Source organism: Sciurus vulgaris (genome assembly GCF_902686455.1).
Source record: "Sciurus vulgaris genome assembly, chromosome: 12".
Taxonomy (NCBI): Eukaryota; Metazoa; Chordata; class Mammalia; order Rodentia; family Sciuridae; genus Sciurus; species Sciurus vulgaris.
Genome location: NC_136473.1, coordinates 99,075,479 through 99,101,489, shown reverse-complemented (window position 1 = coordinate 99,101,489; position 26,011 = coordinate 99,075,479). Strand labels below are relative to the sequence as shown.

General features: G+C 42.9%; 1 protein-coding gene across 1 annotated transcript in view; it reads left to right on the top strand.

The window, feature by feature from the left end:
- The window catches only part of LAMC1 (laminin subunit gamma 1), a 111,847-nt gene that overhangs the window by 46,249 nt on the left and 39,587 nt on the right, over window positions 1-26,011 (top strand). Inside the window, exon 2 of the mRNA XM_079108006.1 lies at window positions 23,700-24,004. Coding sequence (XP_078964132.1) covers window positions 23,700-24,004 — 305 coding nt within the window. The remainder of the gene's footprint in view (window positions 1-23,699; window positions 24,005-26,011) is intronic.

Here is a 26,011-nt window from a genome sequence, read left to right as displayed (position 1 = left end):
CTTGGTTGAGTTTGGTTAGCACAAATCAATTCCCTCAAGTAATCAGCATTTGAGACGCTGATAAAAGTCAATTTCTGAATTTTCAAAGCTGTAGATCAGGTGGTTTTACTTAAAATAACTAATAACCATGTTACCAGTCTTTATAATAGATTCCACAAAAATCTGCGAAACAGAAAGTAAAGGTTTTTATTCCTGTTGTTGGTTTGTAATGACAGGATATCTCACTAATGATAATGCCATGAAAAAAAAAATTTTTTTAAATTTTACTTGCTTTTTTTCCCCCGACCAATATTTAAGATATCAAGATAACAGTTTCTAGGCTGCATCCGTCATCATTGATGATTTGCTGCCAGAGAGCTGAACAGTGATGAGACTCACAACTTGGAGACATAGATACCTGTTTTCACTGCTGCTCCTGAAAGGGTGGGCTGGGTTGGGAGACCTGGAGTTTACAGAAGCTCTGTGCCACTGTGCCCTGGCCATCCCAAAGGAAGCTAAGGCTTCCCTGATCCCTCTTACCACCTGGGACTGTAGCCTTGGGCCCTAGGACCCTTGGTATCACCCACAACTGGACTCCGTGGTCAGTGGTTTGTCATGCCCTTTGGGGATCAAACATTTTGTTTCTTCCCTTTTTCCTTTTCCTGGTTGCTAGTTAAATGTCAACCATCATAGTGTGCTGCTAGTGGCTCTTCCTTTGTGGTGGTGCTTGGTGCCCAGGGTTGAACCTGGGGCCGCGCACTGGCCCAGCAGCCCCTGTGCCTCTGAGGTGCACCCTACCCAATGCTAGAGTTTTTCATACTGTGTTAAATAGAGAAACCTGGGTTGTTAGAATGTGTGGTGAGATTTTATTTTTTAGTTGGCTTTTCCAGCACAGTTCTTAGCTTTTCTTATTTGGACTTAAAAGCTGACCTCAGGGCAACATTGTGACAGTACTGATGTTCTCTGATTTTAATATTTTTGAAAGCAAACTGCCCTTGTAAGACTATAACAAAATTCACTTGACTTCGAAAACAAGTCTTTTAAATAAAACCTAGTGATGCTCTTTTTATAACTAGTAGCCTTGAGACCACTTGTAGGTGTGCAGCCAAATGGAGCTGAAAGTGCTGCCAGCTCTCCCCGGTTCCCACCCCACAGCTCCTCTGTGATCACCAACACCCTCCAGAGAGTACATTTGCCACAGTTAACAACTGATAAAACATGGACACATTGTTATCCCCAGAGCCCACGATTTGGGTTTGCTCTGGGTGGGGTCAGTTCTGTGCATTCAGGCAAGTGTGTACTGACGCACGTCTACTCTTCTGATATCATCCACAGTAGTTTTACTTTCCTAAAAATTCGCTGAGCTCCACCTGTTCATCCTTCTCTCTTGCCAAACTTCTGTCAGTCACTGGCCTTTTTATTATCTTCATGATTTTGCTTTTTTCCACAACATCATGTAGATGGAATCGTACAGAACATAATTTTTTCAGATGGGTTTCTTTCACTTAGTAATATGCATCGAAGGTTCCTCTACATCTTTTTTGTAGCTTAATGGCTTATTTATTTTTAAAAATTTTTTCCTGTATATACTATATAGTATTTCTTTTCCTGACTTGGTGAATCTTTTTTAAAATGATAATTATTAGCACATATTAGTTATGCAAAATAATGGGACTCATTCTGACAATTTCACACATGCATATAAGCATTTATTCTACTTATAAATTTTTATTAGTGTGGTATAATTATACTTAGTGGGATCCATTATGCCATATTGATACCTGCACATAACATAATTTGATCAGTCTTATTCACCAGTGCCTTCCCTTTCTTTCCTTCCCTCCCTTCCTTTGCTCTTTTGCTTGCTCTTCTCTAATAATTTCCCATTTTATTTTACCATTATTATTATTGTCATTTAGTTACTGTGTGTGCTTTACCACTAGAGTCCATATATGAGAGGAAACAAGAGATGCCTTTCTGAGTCGGGCTTATTTTGTTGAGCATGATGATCTTTACTTCCACCCATTTTCTTGCAGATGACATGACTTCGTTGTTCTTCATAACTGAATAATGCTCCGTTGTGTATATATGCCACATTTTCTTTAACCATTTATTTGTTGATGGACATCTAGGCTGGTTCTTTAACTAGATCATTGTAAATAGTGCTATAATAATTGTGGGCATGCAGTCATCTTTATGTCGACTTTAATTCCTTGGGTATGTACCCAGGAGTGTTTAATTGGATCATATGGTATTTCTGTTTTTAGTTTTTGAGGAGACCCCATACTGTTTTCCATAGTGGTTGTACTAATTTACATTGCCATCAACAGCGTATAAGGTTTTGTTTCCCCTGCATCCTCACTAGCATTTGTTATTTCTTGATAATGGTCATTCTGACTGGTGTGATAGAATCTCACTTTTTAAAAAAAATTTTATTTTTTGATTTGCGTTTCCTTGATGGCTAACAGGGTTAAGCATGCATATATTTATTGGCCATTTGAACTTCTTTTGAGAAGTGTCTGGTCAGTTCTTTTACCTATTTATTCATTGAGTTACTTGTTTTTTGTTGTTAATTTTTTGAGTTCTTTATATGTCTTGAATATAATCTTTTGTCAGATAAATAGCTGTCAAAGATGTTTTCCCATTTCATAGGCTGTCTCTTCAATATTGATTGTTTCCTTTGCTGTGAACTCTTTATTTTTATTGCTGAGTAATATTCCATTGTATGGAGGTACACCACTGTTTATTTATCTTTTCAGTTACTGAAGGACAAACTGGTTGCTTCTAAGGTTTGGCAATTAATTGTGAATGAAGCTTCTCTAAAAACTTCCATGTGTAAGTTTTTGTGTTGATCAAGTTTGGACAAATCCAAAGAGGGCAATTGCTGAATCATAAGGGTTGGCATTTGTGTTGCTGTGACCAAAATACATGATAAGAAAAACTTACAGGAGGATAAGTTTATTTAGGCTCAGTTTCAGAGGTCTCAGTCCATAGACACTGACTCCATTGCTCTGGGCCCAAGGTGAGGCAGCACGTCATGGGGGAAGGGGTCGGCACAAGAAAGCTACTCAGCTCCTGGTGGGCTCAGGTAGCAGAGAGAGAGAAAGAGTAGGGAAGGGACCACAAGGTAGTTGCACCCTTCCAGAGCATGCCCCCAGTGACCTGTCTCCTCCAGCTATGCCCCATCTGCCTTCAGTTAACACCCAGTCAGTCCATTCAAATTAGGATGGACTAATTTGGTTATAGCTCTCATAATCCAATAATTTCAGCTCTGAATATTCCTGCATTAACAGGAGCTTTCTGGGGATACTTCATATCCACCTCTGTCCTTGGCCTCCCAAAATTCATGTCCATATCACAATGCAAAGTGCATTTAGGCCATCTCCAAGAGTCCCATAGTCTTAACAGTTTTAGCATTGCCCAGGTCCAATGTCTCCAGTGAAACCCAAGGCAAACTCTTGCTGAGCCCTGTAAAAAGCAAAAGCAGGTTACATATATCCAATGTACAGTGGCATAGGAAAAGTTTCCCATTTAAAAAGGAAGGAATAGTGGTATAGAATAGTCCAAAGCAAGCCTGAAACCCAGCTGGGCAAACTGGTCCTGTGACTCCATGTACAGCATCTGGGACACATGACTTGGGCAGCCCTGCCTCTTTGGTCTTTTAGCCTGGCTCTCTGCAGCCAGCAGCTTTTTTTTTTTTTTTTCCCCCTTCAGACAGTCTATCAGTCTACGTTACTGGCATCTCTTAATCCCTGGGTCTCCATTCCAGTTTTGGCATCACCTTCACAGCTTCACACATTGTCCACTCAGGGGCTGCCTTCAGGGACTCCTGACCTCCCTGGCCTTCTCTGAAATCTTGGTGAAAGCTTCTGTGACCCCCAAATTCTAACATCCTGCATTTCTGCGGAAACAGCACATGTGGATGATGACAAGGTCTGCTGCCAGCATTTACAATACCTGAACTCCTGGAATCATGACTGCAGTGGCCTCTGAGTGGTTGCATGGCTCAGCATGGTGAAATAAGTTCTAGCCCTCTGTCCTCCACTGCCTGCCCCATGCAAGCAGGGCACCCCCATGATCCCGTCCCAAAGGAATTTTCCTGTACCCTGGAGCTTGTAGTGGGTGTGGTGTTGCAAATTCCTGAAATGCCATTGAGGTATCTTTCCTTTTGTCTTGTGCAATGTACTTAGCATCTCTTTAGCTACTATAATCTCTGTAACAAGCATCATTTCCTTGGATCCAGCTTTACATGCGCTTTTCTGGCCAAACTGCATGTTTTAAAAATCCTTTAGCTCTTCTCTGTTCTCCCACTTCTCACAGTAAGCCTGAATAAAGCCACCAGGAATATCTGTATCACTGACTAAATGCTGTGCTTCCTTGAAATTTCATCTGTCAGATTAATTCATCCATTACTTTTAAATTCAACACACAGTCTCAGGACATGGCCAAAGCACAGCCAAATTCTTTGCCAGTATTTAACACCAGTGACCTCTAGTCCAATTCCCAGTAGAGGTCTCAGTTCTCTCTGAAACCTCATAGTCTACACTTGTGTGGGCATTCTGGTCTTTTGAGTTCCCACCAGAATTGCCCACTAAGCTCTACTTACAACATTGCAAGACTTTCCCAGTCTGTATTTCCAAACCCTTCCAAATTCCTTCTGCAAACCATTTTGAAAGGCTTCTGAACCATGATCAGGTTAGTCACAGCAGCAACCCCACTCCTGGTACCAATTCGTTTTAGTCAGCTTTTGTGTCATTGTGAGCAGAATACCTGACAAGAATAACGTAGAAGAGGAAAAGGTGATTGGGGACTCAGTTTCAGAGGTCTTAGTTCATAGACAGCTGACTTCATTGCTCTAGGACCAAGATGAGGCAACAAATCATGGGGGAAGTGCCCGGTGGAGGAAGGGTCAGGAAGCAGAGAGGGAGAGAGAGGGAAGAAGCCACAGGGAAGATGCACCCTTCCAGGGCATGTCCCCCAGTGACCCACCTCCTCTACCCACACCCCTCATGCCTACAGTTACCACCCAGTCATTCAAACGAGAATGGACTAATTTGGTTACCTCTCCTGTAATCCAGTAACTTCAGCTCTGGATAGTCCTGCACACATTAATAGGAACTTTTGGGGGACACCTCATATCCACATAGTAAGGAGCTGTAAAACTGTTTTCCAAAATGGCCGTACCATTTTGCATCCCACTAGCAATGAAAGAGAAGTAATGCTTTTGAATTCTAAAGAAATTGGTTTGTTAAATGTATTTTTGATTGCTTCCTTATGGGGATATCAGTATGGCAAGGGAACAAGAAGTTCAAAGGACCAAAGTAAAGTGCATGCCTTTGGTGTATGACTGTAGTGTGTGTATATATATCTGTGAACATGCACAGGGTGGTAAACATACAGAGGGGACCTGGTAAAGGAGAATTGAAGGGTAAGGATTCCCCAAGATTTTCTCTTCTGAAAATTACAACTCATCCAGAAACTGTCTTATGTTTTAGTCATCCTTAGAAATGGAGTCACATCAATGTTATTGTAGCGCTGAAGTTCTTTGTCTACTAGTATTGATGATGAGAAACCTCTATCGTTTTTGGTATATGTCTGGGCTTTTAAAGGTGGCCTAACTTGAGTTGTTTTAGGATCATTGTTAACTGTATGGCAACCACATCCCAGTACTGGGATCAGAATGAAAACTGTGAGTCTGGACATAGTTGCCTGAGAAGTTCATCATTTGTACTGTTAATGATGCAGTGGAAAGGGCTCTTTGGTCTTGGTAACAGCTTTATGCCGTCTCTTGATACTTTTTCAACGTGCTTGGCCTTCACCATGACTTGTGCAGGTGGGAGGACTTGAAGGAAGTTAAGTCCTTCTTTGAATTGGTGCAAGGCAGACAAAGAGAAAAAAAATTGATTTGCATGTGTGCGTGTGTGACCTCGAAGGATGGATTCTGCACTGCTGCTCTGTGGAGATGCTCTTTGTGTTAGCATGGATGATGATTGATCTGTCTTTAAAGACGACTCTCCTTCTGTGAAGAAGGAATAAAGCAGGAAGGGATAGAAGCACTTCCCCTGGGTGCCTTGCAGCTCTGTCTGAGAACAGTAAGAGCATCCCTGGGCGAGTGGCCAGCCACCACCACACTCCTGCGTCTTCTGGAACTCGAGCTGTGGCGTACTCACTGCTCAATGATTTGTTGGTTAGTTCTCACATGGAATCCCTGTTAACTTATATGTGGGGCCTTCACAGTATAACCACTATCCTGCCTTATAAAGTATTCTGTAAAAGGCTTATTATTTATAGTTTTCAGCTCTTTTAATTTTAAAGCCATATCACCCAGGAGTAATTCCATAGATGAATTAATTTCTTTGCCTCTTAAAAAAAAAAAACAAAACCAAATCCCTTCTATGATACATGCTATGTAAACTTCCAAAACCTGTATTATTTGAGATCGTTTCAAACTAATTTGGTTTCCACAGTAATATGTGGAATGAAGTAATTGAGAAGTTTTATAAAAAAAACTGGAAGACAGAGCAGAGCAGCTATCCCTCTTCTGAAGGGATAACTTAAGAGACAAATTATTTCATATATTTATACGGTGTTTAGCACTGGTCTCTGTTCTTATCTGTACATATATTCATGTAATTTCTCTGTGGGTTTCTTATAATGCTTCCTTTTTTTTTTTTTTTTAAATGCTGGCATCAAGAGTGACAATGCCAGGCATTTTACTCAATGCGAATATTCTTTATAAATTCATATACTAAAACATCAGGAGAAGCACTAAGAAATGCCTTTGAGGGTGTGTGTTGTATTGTTCCGTTGTGTCAAAACCACCCGCTCACACTTCATCGCCTACTCAGAAGAAGAAATCTGTGGTGGCAGTGCTTTTTAAAAGTGTGTGAAATCATACATTGGGGTGCAGCTCACCTTGTGGTACCCTTCCTAGCCCTCAGCACCCCTGCACCCTAGTTGGTGGTTCCCCTGGGTTGTAAACTTTTTTTTTTTAATTTCTTTTTATTGTAAACAAATGGGATGCATCTTGTTAAACTTTTTTATTTTTGTACTGAGGATTGAACCCAGGGCTGCTTAGCCATTGAGCCACGTCTCCAGCCCTGTCTATTTAGAGACAGTGTCTTGCTAAGTCGCTGAGGTTGACTTTGACTTTACTATCCTCCTGCTTCAGCCTTCCGAGCCACTGGGATTACAGGCATGGGCCACTGCGCCTGGTGGGCTGTGAACTTTTTTTTTTCCCTTTTACTCCTTCTTTATTTTTTACTGTACTTGATTTCCTTTGTGCCTATAGATCTCAAAGGACATTGTCATAATAATAAAGTGACATGAAGTCATTTGTAACGATGGGGCTGGTAGCCCCATAAACGCAGTCATACAAGCCAAGACACTGATTCTTTTTTTTTTTTTTTATTTATCTGTGGGTTGTGAACTTTTCGTTTGCAGAGAATACATTTGTCCTTACAATTTCCATCACTGTAGGCATTCAGTGCATGCTTTCGAATTAAATTCAGATGTAAGCGCTACTGAAAAAAATTATAAATGTGCTTTATGAATTCTAAAGATACAGAAAATTGGTGATAATTAGTTCACCCCCATACCTTATCAAACAGTAAGTGGCACTCTGCTGCCACTTGGCCCTGGTTCCCCTTCTAATGTGCCTTTCATTTCAATCATATTTTTCTTTTTAGGTTCTCACTGGACATTTAAGAACTTGGAGTGTTTGACTCTTTGCATGCATTTGTGACCACTTAGTCTGGCCTTTAGTAGAGCCCACAGAAGGATTGGGAAAAGCACTGAGTATGAGCGGGCAAATAAAAACCAGAGCGCTGTATCTATTTTAAAACATACATAGACAGGCCTGTTTTATGCTAAATTGCACAACTATATTAAGTGGTTGCCTTAAATTATGCTTCTGTGGAAAGAAGGCGAGTGGGAAGGCATATCTGGAAAAAGCTCCCTTGACCTGTCAGGGCAGAATCACCGCAGTGATGTGCTGCAGGCCGCCGTGCAGTTCTGATCCACCGACGTGTGAAAGTCAATAGGGTCTTTGTTCCAAACTCATGGAAGGATGCGTGAGCCAAGTAGTAGTGGGGGGTTCAGTTCAGTTCCACTGTTTCATAGATTGGGTGAATTTTATTTTTTCAAGCAGCAGAAGCAAGAGCAGAAAATCCATTCTGTCTTGGCCTTTGAAGAACTTATTCCAAAGCATTGCATGTCACTTGTCCCTCATGGCTAAATATAGATGGAGACTTTGTTGGGAGACTGGAGAGTGATCTTTTATGGATATAGAATCAAAAAGTTATCTTTTTCTTATTCAAATACAGGAACAACTGTTGGAGAACCCTGTGCTCAGTCACTTAGGACGTGTTAACCTTTAAAACAGAACCTTCCGTTATCCTTTGCAAAGTACTCAGTACAAGCAATACAAACTTGCCAGCAGCTGGGTGTGGAGCACCTGACTGAGCAGAGAATTGTCTGCGTTCATAAGATTATTTAAGTCATTATGGAACTGACCTTCATTGCAAACCTACTGATATTCATTGTCTTAGATGTTATTCATCTTCGTCAAACCACTTCCTGTGGCATTTCTTTAGAATAATACTATGAGAAGGAAAAACATCAAAAAGATCTGATGGAGGAGGTATTCTCAGAATTGATCCTGACAGTAAGATTGTAGGATCAAACATTTTGGAGCTGAATGTATTCATTAAAATTCATCTTGTATAAACAGTTTTACATAGGAGAAAATGGAGGTGTAGTTTGCTCCTTACTCCATGGTATAGTACTTCTTTCATTTGTATTTTCATTGTTTGTGCTTTCCTTCACCTATCTATTGGAACTTCTTTTGGGCAGGGACCCACTCTTATTTTATTTATGCATCTTTGGGGCCCAATTTACTGCCTGGCACACAGTAAGCTTCAGGGTATGTTTATAAAATGAATGAATCTAGCAAGAAATCTGACTCAATCTAGGTTCATCTCCTACTGGGTTGCTGCTTATTTTATAAGTCAGACCCTTCCTATAAAAGGCAACAAAAATATATCTCAAAGTAAAGGGATAGCAGGAGACCAGAGTTTTAGAACTCCAAAGCATATATAGTTGTGTTATGTGTGACATATACTAAATGCAAATGATAAATACATACCAAACCCAAAACCAGGTATTGATAGTACCATGAAAAGAGTGCCGTGAACACAGACATGGGGAATTGAACTTCCCAATAAATATCCAGGTCTCTCTTCTTTAGTAGAAATCAAACCCCAAGCCCCAGGCATCAGTCCATCCATCTCACAGAGAGGAAATCCTGGCTACTACCATGAAGGCGTGCCACATGCTCATGGCTGAAGAAGATGTGGGAACCAGAGTTGCTAAAAACAACTTATTTGAAAAGTTTAACTAATGCAGGGTTGGAGGCTTCCGGCCCCCATCAGGATGCTGTGTTGTTGAATGGAATTTTTGCAGTTTAGCTTTAGACAGAAGGACATTTTCTTTGACTTTGTTAAAGAAGGTCATATATTAAGTTTCTTTTTTTTTAGTTGTCCTGTTTAAAAATCACTGGGAGAAGGTCTCCAAAGGCGGCATCATCAACCTGTATTTTGATATCCAGAAAGCATTCCATGGTAGAACTCCAACCTGTTGCACGAGGTGCGAAGTCAGCTTTCCACCACACTTCCTGAGCACCTGATGTGGCTGAAGTCAGTGCCCCAGGAATCACAGCAGTGTTTTTCAAATTGTGGGTTATAACTTCCTGATGCCACCAAATAATTTAGTGACCTGCAACCAGCAGTTTCTAACACATGAAGAGAATGACTGTCAGATTGCATCCTAGATGGTGTTACTTTGTTTTGTCAAATGTGAGTTTCCACCGTGTGTGAATGTGTGTTCTCAGGGCTGCAATACAACGTGTCGTTTTTACTACGTGTGATAAAAAGTATTGACAAATACTGTTGTGGAAGATACCAAAAGTTATAGATTTCTTGCAATAAGTTGAACTTTCGTTGGGGCAGAGAAACTTTGAGGAGTAGATATTAAAGTACTGAAATATATGGCTTGGATAATAAGTGCTGTGTATTCAACAATGTGAGATAATCAAATTAGAGGCATCTTGGAGACAGTGGTACTTGAAGTCACCAGAGGGAGGGTTCAGAAAGAGGGAGCTGGAGAATGGCTTGGAGGTGAGAACCGGTGTGAGATGATAAAGATGGCAAGACTACAGTGGAGAGTTTCACATTATGGTTTTGAGATAGAAAATCCAAGGCTAATGGATGCCTTGCAGTAACATGCCTGAGAGTTTGCATTAGCTCAGGCAACCTGCAAGGATTCTGACGCTGAGGTGTGATAGGACAGGGGGTGAATTTATAGAATAGTTTCCCTCTCCATCCTAAATCTGCTGTGGTCATGGAGCTTCTAAGGGAATTCCTTCTAGGTGGTTTTTGGATAACCAGGTCTCTGGCATCCGATCAAAGCGAGCTAGAGGACCTTGGCTGTTCTCCAGAATGTAAATAGAAAGGTAGAACAGGTCCCATTGTTGGTGCATGTGCGATACTCCCAGGGAGGGGAGCTGCAGGGCTGTCTGTTTGAAATATCGCAAAGGACGATTGGAAGAACTTTTTTTCTGATAGCAGTGCTAAGGGTTTGCTCTTCACGTGGAGGGAAAAGCAGATAAAAAGGGCTCGTGTTTTTGAAGTACTGGGAATCTACCTGAAATAGGCTGTGTAAGGATTTGTCAGGTGACCTTCTCTTTGCCCTCAACACACCCTCACTGAATCTCGTGTACATAACTTATAAAGCAACTGGGGAGTGATCACAGAATGTTTCTCCTCACTGGAGAGGGATATTTAGTAGATACCTGACAAACTCTTCACTACTTTCCAATTGAAGAGAAATTTCAATATATAATAGTTTCTGAAATGCTAGTGTGCATCTACAGGAAGGTGATTGGTTTAACTAGAAAAAAAAATACTTTTAAAAGACTGTATCACCTATAACGCTAACTGCATCAATAATTTTGATTAACCTTTAGTTGGAAGTCTCAATTCTTTGATGTAGCAGATTATCGAATGTTCTAAATCGAGGTTGTAATAGGAATCGTTCAATTTTTAAACTCAGTCATTAGAAAAACAGTAAACAGACGCTTGCATCTAGGAATGTCGGATTCTCTTCCTGTAGCCTGTGGAGTTTGCATTCATCATAGGTATTTGATGGGGGCATAATTCAATCAGGAATGCAACAGCAAGTCCCAGCACAGCTCACGAGAGACGAAGAGATATAAAGAGCACAGACTTTGGTTTCCGACAGAGTGTGCGTGGTGTGTGTTCCCATTCTTCTGTGGAGAGAGTAAATGAATGAGGAATGAAGAAGGGGGTGTATTCGTTTATACTTATCTCATGAAGGCATCTGCTCACAATCAGTCGCTTGTAGAGAGAGTGCCAGCTGGCAGGGTATTTTCGTGATGTAAATCGTCCATCCGCTTAGAAGAGCAGAAGGACAAGGAGGCCTTGTCTTGTGTGAAGGACTGAATTCCTACCCAGAGGACAAGGGAGGAGGTTCTCCTGGAGATCTAAATGAGATCTGCTCGCATTTTCCATTTTATTTGCGGTTTTCAGCATGTCATTCTTCCTGTTCTTCCAGCTGTGATTGCTGGTTGATGTGGTGCATGTTTCCCTCCTTTCCCTGCTCCTCCTCGGGCTGGGCCTTCTGGGAGGGGACATCACTGGAAAGATGGTGCCACTTTTTCCAGCAGTATTATTTTCCTTATCTTTCTGCTTGACTGGTTCATTTTCATGAGCTGTATAAGAGCTAAAGAATATTATTGCAGATTTGATTTTTGAGATGTCCCAAATCTCCATCTCCTCTCCATTTAACTGCTAATCTTTTTGCCTATTTATATGCCAGGAAAAAAGTGTTATTTTTTTCCCCTCTTGTGTGAAATAAGAAGTCATTCTAGGTGTCAAATGTATTTGAATTGTCATTGATCTTGTAAAATTTCTGAGTAGACTTCTTTCGTGTGTGTGTGTGTGTGTGTGTGTGAGTGAGTGTGATAATAGAGGAAAAATTCAGATTTCCTTGGATCAACTTTTAAAACAGTGGGCCCTGCAGATGAGAGGTAGAAGAGGTTTGAGTAGAAATCTTTGTTCTTATGTTCTTTGATTCCAAGGTTGGGGTCAGCCAGTTTCTTCTGGGAAAGGCTGCGTGTTGAGTATTTTAGGCTTCTTGGCCATGCATTGCTGCCCACAGTTGCTCAGTCCTCCCCCTCTAGCCAGAAGGAAGCCTAGACAGTGTGCAGACAAACCGGTGTAGCTCTGTTCAGTTCAACTCCCCTTGAACTGAAAAGGGAGGCAGGCTGAGAGTTGGCCGAGATTCCAACTCCTGAAGGCGCATCCCAGGACCTGAGACTGGAAGGACGTGGGATCAGTGACATAAAGTGTTTCTAAAAGAGGAAGAGAGGGTTTTGTGTAAATGAGATGTGAATGTTGTGAAATTTCTTAGAACCAGAACAGCAAGTCTGGGCTTCCAGAACCTTCTTAATTCTTTAGTCTCATTCTTTTTTTTTTTTTTTTTAATCTTAATGACATTTTATTTGACCCTATATATCTAAAATACTATCAAGTCAACATGTAATCAATAAATTGAGATATTTTTCATTCTTTGCATAGTAAGTCTTTGAAATTCAGAGTGTGTTTGACTCTCATAGCACATTCCAGTTTGGACTAACTGTTTTCCATGTGTTCAATAGGCATACAAGGCTAATGATTTAGTCTCATTCTTTACCTTTCTTCCTGTCCCTTTCTCCTTTTCTTCCCCTTCCTTCTCTATTATCTATATGAGTATTGGGTACTTTGCTCTTAAATTTTCCAGTTCACACACACACACACACACGTATGTACAAATAATATTTTTAAAAATGTCTGCAGTTTCTTTTCTAGAACATAAATATTTCTACACTGGTTTTTAACCAATGCAGTATAGCTCCCTCCCTGAAAATGCCAACACTATCCGACACAGACTGGGATTAAACAAGTCTAGGCTTCTAGACAAAGAAGAAAAAGTGTTTTCTTATCTTTTTGAGTGTACTGAAGCAGAAGTTAACTCTTTGCTTCCAGATTTGTCCCTGACCATTGAGAATTGCTGGTGGTCCTTTATTATTTTGTTACGTATTGGGAATTGGGGCCGAGGAGGACAGAAGCCAGAGGGCATGGGGCATTTCGCTTGCAGGGAATCTTAACCAATATCTGCAGGTAGAGGATACTACCATGAAATCCTGCATAATTTTCTACAAGTCACATGTATAGTTTCACTTGCTTACAAAGTAGGACCTTGAGAATACAAGTTGAATAAGAGGAAACTGGCATGGAGAAAAACACTGGGGAGCTGGGGTTCAGTCAACCCCTGTTGAGTTTAACATCTGTCCGTGGCTCAGAATAAGACCGCAGTCAGGCACGGTGGTGCATGGTGCATGTCTGTAATCCCAGCTACTGTGAAAGCCGAGGCAGGAGGGGCACAAGTTTGGCAACTTATTGAGACCAGATCTAAAAATAAAATAAAAAGGTCGGGGGGTGTAGCTCAGTGGTAATAAGCATACCTAGCATGTCTGAGGCCCTGGATTCAATACCCGTTACTGAAAAAAAAAGAAAAAAAGATGATGATGATGGATGGATTCCTGTTGTCCTGGTTCACTGCTGGTGCCTAATTAGACACTTGCAGTGCATTTACCTTGAAACAGGTAACACGGGAAGGCCAAAGTAACCACTCAGGAGAGCCTAATTCATTCTACTCTGTAGCACTAAGGTTGGAATCCTTTTCTTCCTACATCTTTAAAGAGAGACTAAGGATGGGGAACAGTTTATAGTAGCTAATTATTTCTCACATGTAACTGTACATTAAAATCACCCACAGGTTTAAAAAGTACAGATTTGAGGACCTCACCTGGAACCTGCCAAAGTGAAAGTTCAGGAGATAAGGATCAACAAGTTGCATTTTTCAAAAGCTTTGTGGGTGATTCTAATGGCCAGTTCACTGCCTTATCATGGGCCATGTTATGGGGAGCTGTTGTAGCAGGAAGGCCTGGAGCTGGGCTGGCTGTGCTGGAAGGGCCTTCCAGAACTCCTGTGGGCTTGCAACTGTTCCAGTACCAGATGACTCTCTTTAGACTGGATGCTTTCAGAGACCCTTGATGTCTTATCATTCCTTTTGTCTTGGGGGAAAGCTCTCCCAGAGAGCTTTTTTGTAGACCCAGGTGCTTCTCTTGGACCCACTCAAATCCAGCTGTGCCACCAGAGAAAGTCCTCTTCTCACTGTAGATCCAGCTGCCATACTGAATCATTTCCATCAACTCTACCCAGTCCGTCTTCTCACCTTAAAAGCATCAGCTTTTGAACCCTATCTTTTCCTCTGCAGCTACCACCTCATTTCTTTTCAGCAAAATTACTTGGAAATTGTCTTTATTGCCCCAGCTCCAGTTCCAGCCACCCCACATTCTCTCTGACCTTCAACCCTGACTTCCTATTAAATCACTTGTTGCATTAACAGTGACCTCAGGGCTGGTCAGTCCGGTGGCCTATGCTCAGTCTTTATCTTTTTGGACTTTTCAGGAATTTTGATACAGTTGATTATTTTCTTCCTGGAGAGCTTTTTGAACATTGGCTTTTGGAATTCCACTCTGTTGATATTCTTTTTGCTTCAGTAGCTCTATCTCTTGAGTCTCCTTTGCTGGATCCTCCTTATCTCCCCATCTCTAAAAGTTGCTGTGTCCAAGACCTGCCTGGCCTGCCTCTTGTCTGTCATATCCATTTAGGCTACTTGTCCTCTAACCCCTGACTTTGAATGCTGACTCTGCCCTCATGACTTCCAAATTTCTTTCTTCTGCCTGAACTCCAGACTTATGTGTCTTAATTGCAGACTTAATAATTCAACTCAGATGTTTCAAACTTATTATACCCATAGCTGAACCCCCAGTTTCCTCGCCCTCCATCCCTGTACCTTTTTCAATAAGTGGCAGCTTTGTCTTTCTAGTTGCAGAAGCCAAAGTGCACACCCCATGTCCAGTCTACCATAAAACGGATCTGTTCTGTTCTCAGAGTAGGACCGGAATGTGGTCACTGCTCACCACTTTTATTCTGGCCCAGCTACCATTTTCTCTTACCTGAATTATTGCAGCCAAACCAGTCTTGTCCCTTTGGTTGTTTTTTGTCATGACAGCAGCCCCAGTATGTTACTCCCTTTTAAAAAATTTATCAATGGATTTTCACCTCAGAATAAAAACTAGGTCTTTCAGTGGCCTGCAAAGCCCCAGATGATTGGCAGTTCTCCCGCCCAGCTCCTCTTACCTTTTCCCATGATGTTTTCTACCTTCCTCACTCTGAGGCAGCCAGGCTGACCTCCCACTACTTCCAGGGACCTCTCCACACGGTCATACCTCAGGGCATTTGCACTTCTCATTCCCAAACATGCCCTCTGAGATGGTATACTGCCCTTCTTCTTCAGGTCTCTGCTCGGCTGTCCCCTTATCCATGTCAAGGAGGCCATCTCTGATAACACAATGTTGAAAAACACTGTTCCTCTGTACTTTCTATCCCAACTTGTGATTCACCATCATCTGACACCTAAAATTTTTATTTTTACTATTTTATTCACCCCTAAATGCAACCCTGCTCCATATTGGACTGTAATCTTACTTGTTTGGGACCTTATCTGTCTTATTCTCTGCTGTGGCACCAGTGCCTAGAACAGTTACAGACTAGCCTAGCAGTACTCAATAAATATTTGTTGAATGAATGGAAGAATCTGGACTCAGCCCTCATCAAGACCAGTCATGGCTGTTAGCCTTGGACCTCATGGGTGAATGTACAAGAAATCAACAAACAGCTGTGAAAACCCAGAAAGACTGTTGTGTATTTAAGATAGCTTATGGTACTTGTAGTTATTCTCCTTTTGAATAAAGATGCAAATAGTACATGGATCTAGTGGGATTAGGGGCCAAGTTTATTAGGAGTTGAAGAAACCAGAGAGTAGAAGGCATTCTCACAAATGGAGGGATTGGCGTATGCTGCATGGTTCTGTCAGAGTGGACTCAGGCAAATTCTCTCAGCAAATAGTTGTCGTATGATTAAAAGCACACTATTAACCAGCTTTCTGTGACTTTGTGTGTGGGAAGGGGATTATTAGAATTGTTCTGTTACTCTACCGTTATGATTAAATATTAGAACTTTTTTTTTTTTTCTTTTCCCTAATCTGGTTACTGTTTTCTCACCGTTCTTTCTTCACCTTCCTTTATGGACTCAAGCCAAGCTATAATCCATTCTCAATCATATGTGAATGTTACAGAATATGAAAGAGCTTCTCATAAACTCATGGTGTCGTTTTCTTTTATATCTTAAAAATCATACACTTTTAAAACGTAGTTTTTACTTACGGAGCTCCTGTGTTGCTGCCTTTGTGTTTTATTTCCTTGCCTTACTGTATTTGCCTTCCATGACCTCTTCAAGTCCTGCATGTCTGTCAGTTCCCATAGCTAGAGCTGTGTTCGATAGCATGTGGGATTTTCTGCTCAGCAAGGGTGAGTGGGAGAGAAGGCGGCCTCGCTCCTGCCAGACTGGACGATTTCAGGCATCTGTGACCTACTGGCCTGAATAAGGGCTGGTATTGAATCCCGTGAGTGGAAGATTCGTGCTAATAAGGCATATTCCTCGGTGACTGACTTGGAATTTCCTTTGGGAATCTTGTCTCTTTAGGTGAAAATATCACATAAAATGTCAAGACTGTGTATGTTAGGATGAATTAACCTTATGTTTCCTTAACGGAAAACGTCTGTAGCCTCTAACTAATTTGCATCTATTTTTAAATTACTCCCCAAGCACGTTTGACATTCTGGGTTCAGTTAAGGATCTTCTCTGTTCTCATTCTCTTTGTTCTCATGTTTTGTGAACTCATATTTGGTTAATTCTGGCCCTTTGGTTTGCTGAAGAGTATATAGCATTTTGGGATATTGCATTTGGGTAATGCAAGCAGAAAGATTGTACTTTTTGAGGATTGCTACACTAGGTTAGTGCCATAGTCTTATTCAGCGAGAGCATCAAGTGGTATTTTGGAACAATAGGAAGTTATTAGAAGTGTATTTTTTAAAGAACTTTAACTTTCAATTTGATCTTTATGGAAAAGTCCAGTTTCCATAAGAGATTATGGATTTATCTTCTCCACAATCATAGTCTGTTTCAAAACTTGTTTTCCTTGTGGCTCTTAAGTCTTAACCTTACCATTGTTTTTATAAATAGTCTTTGGTGTATAGCATTTTATTAGCTTTAAAAAATTCTAAAGTGGTTATCTTTACTTTTCTCTGTCTGTTTTTGTTATAAATTTCATTGAGGAAACATAAAATTGAGACTTTTCCTATTCCAGCTCCACCCAGCTTAGCGTGTCTTTGTGTTGTTAATATTTATTGCTGTACTAAAAATATGGCTGCCAGCCTTTTGTTCATTCATTTTAGAGGGACTCTATCAAATTATAAGTTCTGTCACATTTGTTGTAATCATAACTACAGCAATTAACTAAAATAAGCTATAAAGGTGACTTGTCTTCATTGGTCAGTTGTGCAGTTGTGTACTTTCTATGGGACTGTCCCCTTGCCCTGTTGACGTTTGGCTGATTGACAAGGGAGAGACCTTGAACGAGAAGCACTGAAATTTAGGGGAAAGGAATAGGGTGAGATTTTAGAGCAATCCGTTTGAGGATGGGCTTAGGCGGTAGGAACCAGCTCTTCAGCAGGCGGTTGGGGTGAGGTTTTCTGCAGGTGGCGTGGTGGCACTGTACTCAGATCATCACCTCAGTGCTTTCCGCGTTTGCTCTTTCGTTCCTCTGGGTGCGTTCTGGTTGCCTGTGTCTGCTTGAGGATCCCAGTTGCAGCATTAACTTGGCTCTGGGTCATCTTGACTGGTGAGGCTCTATTTGTGCAGTCCGTCTGCTGAGGTGGAACAATGACAGCTGGTATGCAGCTGGACATGTTGTCCTGGGAACTCTTGTTTCGGCCAGCAGTTATGCTAACAAAATTGAAAACGTTTTCAAATAGTTGCTTTCTGTGTCTGCTGTTTGCGTTAACTGTTTAGAGAATCCTATTTAGTAGCCTAAACATACACCATCTCCAATTGACTTTGTGCTACAACTTTATTAAAGTTTTGTATTCCTAAGTCTGGCTGCAAGAAGAACATCCATTCTTCTAAAAGAGTCGGCACAGAAGATTTCTATAGAATTAGTATAGAAGAACAAGGGTGAACCAGAGACTCCTAATTTGATATTCTGGAATGAGCTACTTTTCTTCTAATTCAAGCCATAGAAGGGCATTTTGAGATTTTGTAAAATGCTGCACAGCCCGTCATTCATTAGTAAAATGTAAAAGAGGCTGTTTCACAAGATCCTCAAGGAATTCTTCTGAGTTGCACATAACAGAAGCATTTATGTTCCCCAGCAGTCAGGACTTGAATCCAATCCTGCAGAAGTCTTGCTCCTACGCAGAGATTAGAAATACTTCCCCACGTAGGAGGCTTACACAGAATTCCTTGACTTGGCCTTGCCTGAACAATGGCTAGATTCTCATTGTTCAGTCTCTTTCATTCCCTCAGCCAGCATGGACAGTGGGACTCAGAGCACAAGATGTTAGTTGATCTTGTGCGCTTCATTCTAAACAGCTGCACTTGAGGTGGTTTTTTAGTTTTGTTTTGTTTATGGAAGCGATGAGGGGGGTCAGGGGAGAGCAGTAGAACATTCAGAGGCTAAATATTTTCTCAAGGGTGTATATATCCCTGTTAGTCTTCATGTGCGGGAATGTGAGGTGAGGAGTGGAAGATGTTCTACTTGTAGAGTTGCTGGAATTCATCCAGGATTGTACTTTCTGAGTAACTTCGTTGTGGGTTTGGTCGCTTTACCTCAAAGTCACACTGCCCACTGCTCGCTCCCGAAGTGTAAGGAGAGTATGACCGGGCCACTGTTGGAAGACGGGACTTGCTTTCCCTTCATCTAGCTAACCAGCTGTTATGTCGTGCCCTGTGCAGTCAGGAGGAAGGACACACGAAGGGAAGGGATGTGTGGTGAGAGAGAAAGAGGACCCGTAGCTCTCAGTGGCACCTGTTTGGCAGAATTAAAATCGAACCCTTTAGGTCTCCAGTTCTTGAGTGTCGGTGGTCACAGGTTGGCTCAGGTAACACAGATAGCTCATTCCGCTTTGCTGTATTTGCTTCTTGGTAATTCAGACTAGATTCCAAATCCCTGAAGGGACTTCAGCACCCTTGTCTCACGGCCCTTCCTCTTCACTGGCGGAGGGGTGCTGCATGCTGCTGTGAGGGTCCTGCCTCCGTCCTCTGCCTGCCCAGCAAGCCTCCTTTCCTCCGCGTAGTTTTCTTTGCTGGTCGCTAGTGACCGTGAGAAAGTTTCTGCGCTCTCCAAGTATTCCCCACCCAGCTCTCCCCACCGGCTTCTCCTCAGCTCTTAGTGCAGGTACCTCCCTTCGTTTTGACTGTAAGAAAAGTGAAAGTTAGCCAGGTGTGGTGGCGCACACCTGTGATCCCAGCAGCTGAGGCAGGGGCTCGCAGGTTCAAAGCCAGCCTCAGCAGCTCAGCGAGGCCCTGTCTCAAAAATGAAAAATAAAAGGGCTGGGGATGTGGCTCAGTGGTTAAGTGCCCCTGGGTTCAATCCCTGGTACCAAAAAGAAAAAAAAAATTAATTAATTAATTAATTAAAAAGAAAAAAGTTATCAGAACTCTTTGAACTCTGTCTTTCAAAACTTACAAAGCGGTTGGCATTTGTACCCAGAAGGTAAAGAGGCACATTACCTCTGTGAGCGCTGTCCACCAACTAGCTGCGAGTCCCGTTCTATTTTCTCAGCCTGCATTTCCTCCCTTCTCTGCACACTCCAGCACAGCAGCAGTAAGCACAGTGATAAAGGGAAAAGGACGCTCTTGCCCCGGCCCTCAGTCCTGCAGTTTCCTCTCTGCTTGCTGCTGTCCTTTTGCCCAGTGCCAGAGCAGGCTGACTGCACGTCCTGCATCGACCTGTTGTCCATCCTCAGTTCCAGGGTGTGTGGTTCTTGTGCCTGGGACACTTCAGGTGCAGCAGTGGCCTCTTTGTGGCTCAGAGCCAATGGATGGATGCTCTTTGGTCATTATCCTCCTTGACTCTGGGCAGACGTAACTCCTTTGACTACTCCCTACTCATAACCCTGTTTCCTTGGCTTCTCTTTCCTGAGGTGGCTCCTGTAGTTTGCTCTGTCACCTCTTCTGCCTGGGTGATGGTGACAGTCAGCCCTCATGCAGCTCACCCCTCCTGTCCACCATACCCAGATCTTTAGTGTCCTTCGCCATTAGCCCCCAAAGCCGTATGTCTGAACTCGGAGTCTCTTGGGCCTTCAGATCACTCACATCCTTCTACACAGCCCCTTCTTGTCCAGGTGACCTGAAGTCACCCCGGATCTGGCCACAATTGAACTCATCACCCCCTACCCCTCCCTGCCACTGCCTCCAGTCCTGCTTATGCTGCCCTGTCCTCTGTTTAGTGAATGCTGCTACTCTCCATTTGGTCATTTTTAAACTAGGGAACTGAATGTCATTCTTAATCTTTCTACCTCATGGACTGGGACAGTATGGCTTGAGGGGGAGCAGAGGGGGCCTCTGGCAGGGCTCCCAACCCCTCCCTCAGGAGACCACCTACCCCTCACACAGATCCTTTCACTTCTCCATTCCACTGTCCCTGCCTTTAGTTCAGCCTCTGCTGTCACTCCGGGAGCACTGCCACATCTTTTTTAAAATATATATAATATATTTTTAATATATATTATATATATACATATATAATATATATATTTTTTTGTTGTAGAAGAACATAATGCCTTTATTTTATTTATTTGGTTTTATGTGGTGCCGAGGCTCGAACCCAGTACCTCGCATGGGCTGGGCTAGTGCTCCAGCACTGAGCCGCGACTCCAGCCCCGCACCACATCTTCTTCACCTCTGTCTTCAGCCCTGTCCCTTCCAATCTCCACATTGCATGGAATGTGGGCCTGGTGTCCTGGTGTCCACCCGTCAGCAGCTGGCCACCGCGCCTACGTTGGGTTTGTCTGTGCTGCACTGCTCGTTGGCCTCCCTCCGGCGTCTCACTGGTTCAGCTGGGTTGTGCGGCCCTCATTCTTCCTGGATCGTCCTCCATGTGCTTAAGACTGCTTAGCCAACTCTTGGACGTAGGTGCCACTTCTCCTAGGAAGCATTTCTCAACCTCACAAACCGGAGTTGGGTGACCCTCCCTCATGGTCCCCCCATGAGCTTCCCTTCCCCTGTCATAGAATCACCCCACAGAATTACACTTATCTGCGTCCGCTCCAGATTGGCTGTGACTCTAAGGGCAGTGCCTGTGGTTGTCTTGTGCAGACGTGTGTCAGCTTCCATTGAGGTCACCACAGAGTGTGTGGAAGAGGGTAAAATGGGAACTGCAGCTCTGAAATAGGCTCAGAGCTGGCGAGGCCGGCCAGTGCCTGTGAGCTAGGCCATTGCCGAGTTCAGTGCTGGCAGAATTACTTCTTTTTTTGTTTTGCCACCCCTGGGTATGTGACCGTGGTCACAGTGAGAGTGACCACACGTGCCCATTTACTTCAAAATGTGGCTTCGTAGAGCAGAAGTTGATCTGGAACTCAGGATCCCCTGGTCCATTCTGCTTTCTCTCCTTTGGCCCAGTCAGCTGCAGTTCAGGTTGCTAAAGAACAATGGGATGTCAGAAAGGAAGAGAGAGAATAGAAAAGCAAAGGTAATCTGTAACCCACAGATTAGTGAGTGCACCTTTGAACATCCCGAGCTACCTATTCCTGCATACAATGAGGTTGCTTTACCATTGTGGAATGTCTGAGATAATGAGTCTCATTCAAAGGTGACATCTTGACATTTTTGACACAATAGGTACAATAAAGGTTAAACTTGCATTTTTTTTAACATGAAGTGCTTTAACTGTGTGTTTGTGATCTGTGTCCAGGCAAAGCCTTCCACTACATCCTAGGTGTCAGATCCTTATTCATATAGTATCCTTTGGCACCTGTACCCAGGTAGACCATGCTACAGCGAGGTCCTTAAGTGTGAACATATATCCAGGGGCCTAGTCTAAGAATTTTTTTCCATAAATCCTACCATAATAATACCTTATATCAAAAAGTTTTCCAGTTCATCTGGCACATGCAAGGTCTCAGTTTGACCTTCTGACAACCCTTTGAGGTGGGTGGAGCAGGGAGTATCATCCTCATTGTTGTCCGCATTTTTTATTGGTGCGTTATAGTTGTACATGACGGAGGAACTTGTTACTTATCCATACATGCATGCACTGTGACAGTAGAATTTGGCCAGTACCGTCATCCTCATTTTTACAGAACAGAAAAATGGCAGAGCAGAAATCACATAGCTGTAAAATAAAGGCGCGCTGGCCTCACAGTGCCCGGTTCTGTGCTCTCTTCATCATTCCACATAGCTTTGTGGTCAGGACTGTGTGCAAGTGTGCCTAAGTGTGCCTCGTGTAAGTGAACCCGTTGAGGAGTGGATGGATACAGCTCATTTTACCAGTTTTACTGTGGATAAAGCTGAGTCGAAGAGTGTGGCCTGAATAGGCAGCATCAGCCTCCTCATCCCCAACGAGAGGGCATTGCAGGAGAGGTCGGGATGGTTATTCCTGAGGAGCTAGTTCACTTGGGGGAGGGGGCAGAAAGCTCCTCCTGTCTCCCTGCCCCAGTGTATATAGCACAGGTCTGAGTGTGTAGTTTTGCCAGACTAATACTCATTGACCAAACTGGGATCTTTACTATAACTTGAAAGTAGCAAAATAGAGATATTGACAGAGATAGAAAGACCCAGTGTGTGAGTGAATGGTGACTAAACACAGTTGCACATTCTTTCTTTTACCCATCTGAACATTCTGACGGGCAGTCAAGCCATCCTCACCGTAAGTGAGGATGTGCTCTGGCTATTGCAGGGAACTGTCTGACCCCGTGACTCTTCTTCCAGAGGTGTGGCAGCCCATCAGCTCCTCACCTTTCCTGCCCTTCTCAGAGTTTACATCTCACGTATTCTTTTGAACACATCCAAGTACATCACTTTTTCCCATCTCCTTGTTGAGCTTCTGAGGGAGAATTTCTTTTCTTCTTTCCTGTTCTACTCCCTGCTCCATCTGCCAGACACTATCCTTTTCCCTTCCTAAAATTTCTATCTTAATTTGGATGAGTAAATAGTATTGCATCAAGAGTAACATTAGTGTTTAATGAAGAATGAGGTTTTAAAAGTCTTATAAGTGCCCAGTAGACCCATTTAGAAAGTCAGCAAATATTTTTATATCTATTAAGCTTTTGTGGAAGCACCAGATTTAAGAATAAACGAGTTTTTAATGTACTTTTATATTTTAAAACACAGTACTGATAGTACTAGTTTTTATTGCAATCAGAATTTCAGTAACGCACATCATGAACAGGTCTTTACGAGCTGACGTTTGAACCCAGCTGTACTTTGTCATTTTGTGGGAAAATGTACACTGTTTGCCGTTTTAGGATGTCCTATTTGACCTAGCCCGCATGCTGTGTGCTCTGAGGTCTTCTTGGTCTAATGTGCACAGGAGACTTGTATCCTCTTTGTCATGCTCCAGACCCAGCTAGGAATAGAGGGGTTTCCTTGCCTTCACTCCTAGGACTCACGGGCTCTGCTGTGTTTGTCCCACAGGGAAAGCCTTTGATATCACCTATGTGCGCCTCAAGTTCCACACCAGCCGCCCAGAGAGCTTCGCTATCTACAAGCGCACACGGGAGGATGGGCCCTGGATCCCCTACCAGTACTACAGTGGCTCCTGTGAGAACACCTACTCCAAGGCCAGCCGAGGCTTTATCAGGACAGGAGGGGACGAGCAGCAGGCCTTGTGTACTGACGAATTCAGTGACATTTCTCCCCTCACCGGAGGCAATGTGGCCTTCTCAACCCTGGAGGGAAGGCCCAGTGCCTACAACTTTGACAACAGCCCTGTGCTGCAGGTAGGTGCCCACAAACATGGCTGGGGAGCCAGGTGGCTCTTCCACATACCAGGTGCTGGAAGGTCACGCAGTGGGCCTGCAGCCCGCTCCTGAGGTGGGGGTCGGAGCGGAACCTACTTCTGCAAGTCAGACAGCTGGGGTTTTTTGCTGTTTCGGCCAGGGAGGTCATTTCCTTCCTATCACCTGGTTTGTTCTCATGTCCTTATGCACTTGCAAATATACCCTGGCATGTAAACTACAAATTGTTAACAAGATGAGCAATTCTGATTTTAGTCTCTGCACTTGAGGCAGAAATATTTTGCTTCTGACATTTGGAAGAAGATATGTGACCTGATTTATCCAAGTAATCTTGCATCTTTTCTTACCTCTTTGATTTGACTAAATGAAAAGCATTTTTTAAAAAAAAATCAGCAAGGAGAAACAGTCAAAGCAAGATACTTAAGGATGCCATGTTCCTCCATTATTACACAAGGAGATTTTGATTGGGTTTGTCTAGCTCCTCTGCCAATCACTATGAGAATTCTTCATCACCTGAAAGGATGGGTGTTAGTGAAGGTACCAATGTGGTACCCATGGTATTGCACTTAAGCATTGTGATAGAAACCTTCCCCTGTCTAACAGCAGAAAACATTTAAGTTTTTTTTTTTTTTTTTCCACCAATTCTATACATGTGTTCCTTGTACACCCTGATTTGGAATCTTCTGTAGTGCTTAAATTTCTGTGAACTTGTCCTGTGATCTAGCTAGATGATGGGAAAGAGTGCTGAGTCCCATGCTTGTCTCAGCGTATGAACAGAGTTGGAGACACAACTATCATGTTGCTGCAGTTAGCATCTAGCCTGGGTCAGCCCATGTTGATTGAGACAAGGAAGATGGGATGTGGGTTTGCAAATGCTGTGTACATTTTATGAAAAGTTGTTAAGGTTTCTAAGTAGGAAATCCTTCTGTTTTTCTGGGCCTTCTGAAAACTTTTGTTTTCTCATTCTTTCTCTCTGAAATTCATTATGTTCAAGGACTCTTACTAATTTGGTTGTGTGGATTTGAACAGTGACCAAATCAAAGGGTATGTTTCTCGGGGGGTCCAGTTCCCCCTTCCTTTGTATTTCTGAAGGTTGCTGGGACACGGCACATGTGACATTACTTGGTCAATTCTGAGGTTATGGTGAGCAGTGAATATGTTTGCAGAGGCCTTTCAGAAAAACATGTTGCTTGGAATGGGAGTAGGCCATGTTCAAAATAAATGGCAGAAAGAATAGCTCGTTCAGAGAGATGGAAAAGCAGAACAAATGCTGGGGAGAGGCAGTGCCAGCAAGCATCTGCCAGCCTCGTTTCTTCCTGCAGCAGGTCGAGGTGTTCTCCTGTCCTGGGCAGGCAACAGTGTGGTCAACAGGAAGAAGCAGTGTTACAGAGTTAAGGCTGTGGTTCGTGGTGCCTTTGCCAACTGTGTGTCTGACGTGTCGCCCGTCTTGGGCAGCTTCCCCTGCTGTGGAAATTCTGTTTGCTGCTCGTTATGCCATAGAAACTGGTGAGGATGCATGTGGTGAAAACGGTGAAGACGCTACGGGCATCTGCATGATTCAGATGCAATCTGAATTACACGTTCATGTGATCACGTGTCTCTGGATGTAAGATCTGTGGTCCTTGTGTCCCATGGCCAAGGAGAGTGGGCTGAGTTGTCAGCTGGTCTGACAGTGAGGAGGGACGCAGATGTCCTCTCCTTCCAGAAGCTGCAGGCTCCCAGACGGAGGAGGCTGCCCTTCCTGGTTTCACTGTATAGAAGCATTGCTAAGCATGCATTGTTGTAATAACAGCATTTCTCACTCACTTGTGCCAAAATGTGGCAAGTGCTATTCCAAGCTCTTAAGAGATATTGATTCTTTTTAACTCTCATAATAGCTCTGTAAGTTACTTTTGTGATCTTCATCTTACAGATGAGGAATCAGAGACCCAGAAAGCTTATAACTTGTTCTAGATTGCAGTTTTAAATGGCAGAATTGAGATTCAATCC